General features: G+C 42.3%; 1 protein-coding gene across 1 annotated transcript in view; it reads right to left on the bottom strand.

Moving 5' to 3' along the window:
* The window catches only part of scaf11 (SR-related CTD-associated factor 11), a gene marked incomplete in the record, with an annotated part of 12319 nt that overhangs the window by 4757 nt on the left and 1628 nt on the right, over positions 1-5934 (bottom strand). The window contains 3 exon segments of the mRNA XM_035681072.1: positions 2566-2643; positions 3098-3243; positions 3418-3463. Coding sequence (XP_035536965.1) covers positions 2566-2643; positions 3098-3243; positions 3418-3436 — 243 coding nt within the window.

The following is a 5934-nucleotide window of genomic DNA, read 5'->3' as shown; positions in this document are numbered from 1 at the left end:
ACCATGCACCACCTGATCATGATCCTATTATGTTGGACGATGCTGACAGAGGCCTACACCTACAAACCTGCCAAGATCGTCACTCTGACAGAAGGACAAAATGCAACCTTCACCTGCTCTGTTTATCCCGAAATTTGGCGATCAGGTCGAATTCACTCATATTATGCTAAATATGACAAGTACCTATGCAAAGACCCCTGTGGCCCATACGATTGGCACTTGATCGTGGCTGCTACTGATAAAACCTTTGCTCCAAACAGAGATCCCCGCTTCATAATCACAAAAATTCCAAATTCCAACGGAGCCAAGATCACCATCTCTGATGTCAAATCCACTGATGCAGGCACATATTGGTGTGGAATTGAATATCCAAGCTCCGATATGTACAGACAACTCAGAGTCATAGTCAGTGGGCCACCAGACCCATATGACACCCCACTTAATATACTGTCAGATCTTAAGACTGTCTCATCAACCCCTGAGATAGACTATCACCTTGACAACCTGAACATCGCTGATCACAAAGATGACACAGTGCAACAAGCGCTCAGACAATGCAGTGACAACAGTGCATGTGCCCTAGCTCTTTTACACAAAAAAGAGTTGAAGATTCCTGGCGACTGTTGGGTTTGTCATGCCTTAGCAGCTAAATGGCAAGCGAAACCCCTGACGGCAAATATTGTGTTCCACATGAAAGAATCTTGGGGCAGAGAAGATCATGGAAAGTGCACTGTTCCTTTGGGAATGATGATGTTATTAATTGCAGGCCAACAAATCAGAAACCATGTCTCAGTTGTTCCACATCCCAATATTACCTGTATTGATTCCCATTCAACCCTTAGTAACATGGCATTTGAAGTTCCTCTACAGCATGCAGAGACTTGTGTTTGTTCAACATCATCATCAGGTCCTTACCTAGGCCGGTCAAGTTGTCAAACTAGAATATTTGTGAATGCTACAACAACAACCAATTGTTCTCACAGATGGCCTAATAATACCCTGACAAGATTTGCCTGCCCATTTAAACAGCTTTCCTCCCAACCAGGAATCATGTGGTCTTGTGGCAGAAAGGCCTATCATAATTTGCCACCTCAATTTCAGTGGTCCGGTTGTTGTCACCCATCAATTGTTGCAACTGATACGAAAGTCTTCCATAAGAAGGCTCCTACCACCAATATTCAATCTACCATGCATTTTCGAGTTCACCGAGACATTACAGGCGTTCCCTCCAAATATGATGGTTATGTGTTAGCTGACCCCTGGACCTCTCCCAACGCCAACATTGGCTGGTCTCTGTTTTTAGGTGGCGGAACAGCTGCCGCCCTGAACAAAATTAATGGACTAGCCTGGTCTGTTCTTTCATTAGCAAACCAAACTGAAATGGCTCTTACCTTAATGAATACTGAAATGTCTGCGATTAGAACAGCAGTTATCCAACACAGACTTGTTCTCGATATTATTTTAGCTGAAAAAGGGGGCATTTGCAAAATACTCAATGTATCTTGTTGTTTTTATGTCCCTGATGAATACGAGAACATCACCAACATCATCAAATACATGCAAGATGCCATTCGACCCCCACCAGTAGCAGATGACTTATGGTTCTCTTGGCTAAAATCTTGGGGCCAAGGATGGTCATCATGGTTTTTAACAATGATTATCCCAGTCGTAGTTATTTTCTTTTTGCTCAGCACCTTGATTCCGTGTGTGTTAAAATGGCTATCTAATGTACTCACCAAAAGAATAATCAAATCCTCTACATATGTTCATGTAAACATTAACAATGACAATCAAAATCCAGCCTCATTTCACATTTCTGATCCCCATCATTACCCCAGCTCAGACTATGACTCTGATGAGGACATTTTGTAAATAATGTTAATAATGATTTTGTTTTTGTTCTTTTCTTTCTTTTGTTCTTTCCTCTTCTAAACAACTGCCATGATGATACATTTTAAAATCCATGCGAATTAATGTGTCGGATAATTAAGTTGTGACTATATACTTTATTTTATTTTATTCTTCTTATAATTTTTTTTGTTGTTGTTTTGTTTTGTTTTGTTTAGTGATTAATCAATAATCAAAAGGGGGAATTGTAATGGTAAATTCAGTTTCTCTGTTTTAGCCACTACATATGCCCAACCTCCCCCTTCCTAACACAAGATGCCAGGTCCTTTTGTGTTTTGTAGATTGTGATGTCTGGACTTGGCTTTGGCAGCCCTGAATGCAAGATCCTGCAGGACACCTCATATGTAAAACACACCAGCAGGGGGGGTCGGCCCCGATGTCTGCAGGGGGCCCAGAGGGGTGTGGAAGCACTTCCTGGAGGGCCAGACCCCTACAGCAGACAAAGAGGTGTGAAAGAGGTGGTCCTCAGGTATAAATGTTTAGATCTCCCCATGTTCGGGGTCTTTCTTCATCTTTGACCGCTCGTGTGTTGATTGACCTTTTCTTTGCAAAGAAAATAAAACCTTGTCGGCCGGCAGAAGTTCTCTATTTCATTCTTCACCAGCAGCTATAATTGCCCACCAACAGCAGCCGAACACCAGCAGAATCCAGACTGACCTGCACACAGCTGAGATTCCCGTCCCATCTGTAAACATTAGTGAAAGGTCGTCTGTCCACCGGGCAGGAAGGAGCCATCTGCAACTTCACAGTAAGTTCAACAAACAAAACATCACTAACACACAAAAAAGCCACGCAGCTTAAACTATAAAACTATTCGTGCTGGTCTACATGCTCTATAGGCCTTTCTACTCTGAGATTATTACATTCTTACGAAATACTAAATGTTATTTTTGGCATAATCATCAAATTTAATCATGTTTTTTGGCACAATGTCAATGTCAGTAATTGGCTTGGTTGATACCTAACACAAATACTTGCTTATTTAGACGTTAAAATGAACATACGATACACATTTCTGTGACAGTCTGCAGAAATGTCATATTTCAACATTTCTAAGCCACCTACACAAGTTCTAACAAGTCCAGATTGGGCCAACACCAATTCGCTACTGCCGATAATACTATTTTACAACTGTGTCATCACTTATTTCATGAAATTCTAGCTTGAGCGTAGCAGCACTGAGCGTCACCTCTGCCCATGTGAGGAGGCATCGGAGGCAGAAGACGTGGCAGCAGCTGTCGGGCATGGCGAGCTCGCCTCCAGCCAGGACGCCCAGGCAGATAGGACACCTCTCCGCCTCCTCAGCATCCGTCCCATCAGGCGGGCCCTGGCCGCCTAAACACACAGGAGACACACACACACACACACAATGATACAGATATATTCTACTAGGGGATGCGTGGATATACTACAACTGATGGATCTTGCTGTTCATGCAACATGTATGTTTGAACATGTGGTACGTCACCAGTCCGGTACACATGAAACCTCTATCGGCACTGTGCTCACCACTTCCAGCTCCAGTCATGTCCGCCCGGGGCTGTCCTGATCACCACTACAGCACAGAGAGGAGAAGGAGAGAACATTAAGATGTTGATGCAGAGGGGAGGAGTACACATGATTAGGTACACTATGTTATGCACTTTGTTTTGCCCACAGGGAAATTAACCTAAAATCTCATTACCGCAGCACCAAGACACAGAAGGAAATAATGTAAAAGAGCTATTTGTCTAAGTGATTTGAAACCTGGTAGATTGCTGTGTTCACATTTCCAAGAGGGCTAGTGGTTGGCAGTGTTTACACCATTCTACTGCTTACTGGGGAGTTTTGAAACAGGTGTAATGCGAGAGCGACGTTGCATGTTTGGTGTGAGGTAAGCTTGTTCAAGATTTGCATGTTTATCTCATCTTCTGATGGGTTGGTCACTCCCTGTTTGTAGCACAAATTATTAAAACAAAGTTAACTCTGCCAACATAGAGTCACACAATGAAATATATCACTGACTAAACTAAAGTAAGGAAACCCTTATTCTCTGAGACCATTCGGATGGACACGTCTCTTGTCAATCAACGACCAATAGAAGATAAGGACTATTGGGGATGACAGTTATTGTTACTAGAATCGAGTATCACAATATTTCACAACCAAACACTATATTATGGACCTATGGCACAGTACTGTGACAGTATGACTGCTATCGCTTTCAAATGGAAAATGACACGGAACATTATTTGGAGAAAGACCATCCTTAGTTAGTTAGTGTAGAGATGATGTAGAGTCATACATGGTTCACTTCAACCAACTAGTTCAGCCTGTTAAAAACAAACGTAACTCTCTTTACTACGAGACCAGGAAAACCAAAAAGCCACATCACGACATTGTGTCAACCCAAATTCCTCAACACGAGGCTTATTATAACTATATTGTCCAAGAAATAAGTGCCATAAACAATATTGTTGTCATTTAAAGTCTGTTTAGCATAACAATACAAGTACACCATTTCAAAGACCAAAAACTTTCAATTCTTAAAAATATTCTAATTAAATATCAGGCTTAGGCTTATAATGGTGATGCTAAAATGTTGTTTACACTCAAGTAAACACAACGAGCAATACTGAGGTCAGCCAATATCACTGAGGTCATGTCCATATATAACAACATAGGACATTAAGACAGGCCATCATTACAAGGCCATAAAGCTGTCTACAGAAACAAACTGAAGCCGTGGCCGCCCGTTAGCTCACTTGGTAAAGCGTGCGCCCCATGTACTAAAGCTCACCACAGGACCCGGGTTCGATTCCAGACCATGGCCCTTGGCTGCTTGTCATTAAATAATACTACTACTTAAACCTTGGTTATGAAACAGTCTAAATTTAATACTGATTGGCTGTTTCTATAAACGTATTGCTAAAGCCTGCCACTGGGTTGGATTCAGTCGGATTCCCCTTGAATTCAATGAAACGTGGCGGTGGAAACATTAATGCTTTTATCCACTGGGGCCGCCAGAATCCACATTTCAGTTTCCCTCCTTTTTCCTCGGGTCCTGAATTATTTTCAACTTACACGAACATGGCAACTCCTGCCACCTCGAGCTAATTTACTTCATATATGATCTATAGTTCATCTAAACTATAGATCTTTCACTTGACACTGTATACACGGTTTTGCGCACCCAGTGAACGTTTATGCAGGGCACGCTGATTGGCCAGTCACTGGCAATCTGCAGTCAGATTTCTTTTCAGCAAGAACACACATCTACTAATGTTAGGTCACAATGCTGCTTATGAACTGCTGATTCCAGTGTGTTTGTGCACAGACTCAGCTGCTCACTGGCATATTGATTAAAGGCCAACAGGAACTAAATAAGTCATGTTTCAGTGTTTTATTCTAACCACACAGACAGCGAGGGATGGGACTCCATGGGCCGCTGTGAATGGCATCAGATGACTTCCTCAACATACACAGGGCCTGGACACGCATGTTTGAGTTACTGTTCCCACTGCCTCACTATTCAAGATGCTGTTTGCATAAAATAATGGCATCCATACAATGTACTGTACTGAAATGTAAACACTTACTCAATATCTTATAGTGCGAGACTGAGCTATTGTAATTAGTCTGTTATGTTGCATTTGAGGGCCACACAATGTCTTGCAACATATACCATTAAAGTTCTTTCTCCCACACTCCTCTACATATCCGTATTTGCTGAAATGTTATCATGAATTATTAACATTTTTGGCTGCCGTGTCAGTGAAAATATGTGCGAAGAAGAACCTACAGTGGCTGCGAACCGTGCAAAGAACGTGAACGCCCCGAGCTACAGCCGGTGTTGGGCCACTGCAGATGGCAGCTGGACATGGCGGACCCCAAGGAATGAGAACGGCTCAGTCTAAAAGGTCCCAAAAACATATGGATTCCTATATTCAGGTGATTATACACTAATGAAAACGTACTGATGGGTATTACATTACACACACTGGATGGTGACGCAGAAGAGCAGGAGGAGGTATTGAAAAGCTGAAC

Source organism: Morone saxatilis, unplaced genomic scaffold (assembly GCF_004916995.1).
Source record: "Morone saxatilis isolate NCDOM2014 unplaced genomic scaffold, NCSU_SB_2.0 Contig10, whole genome shotgun sequence".
Classification (NCBI taxonomy): Eukaryota; Metazoa; Chordata; class Actinopteri; family Moronidae; genus Morone; species Morone saxatilis.
The sequence above is the reverse complement of the archived record's forward strand: the minus strand, read 5'-3'. Positions and strand labels throughout refer to the sequence as shown.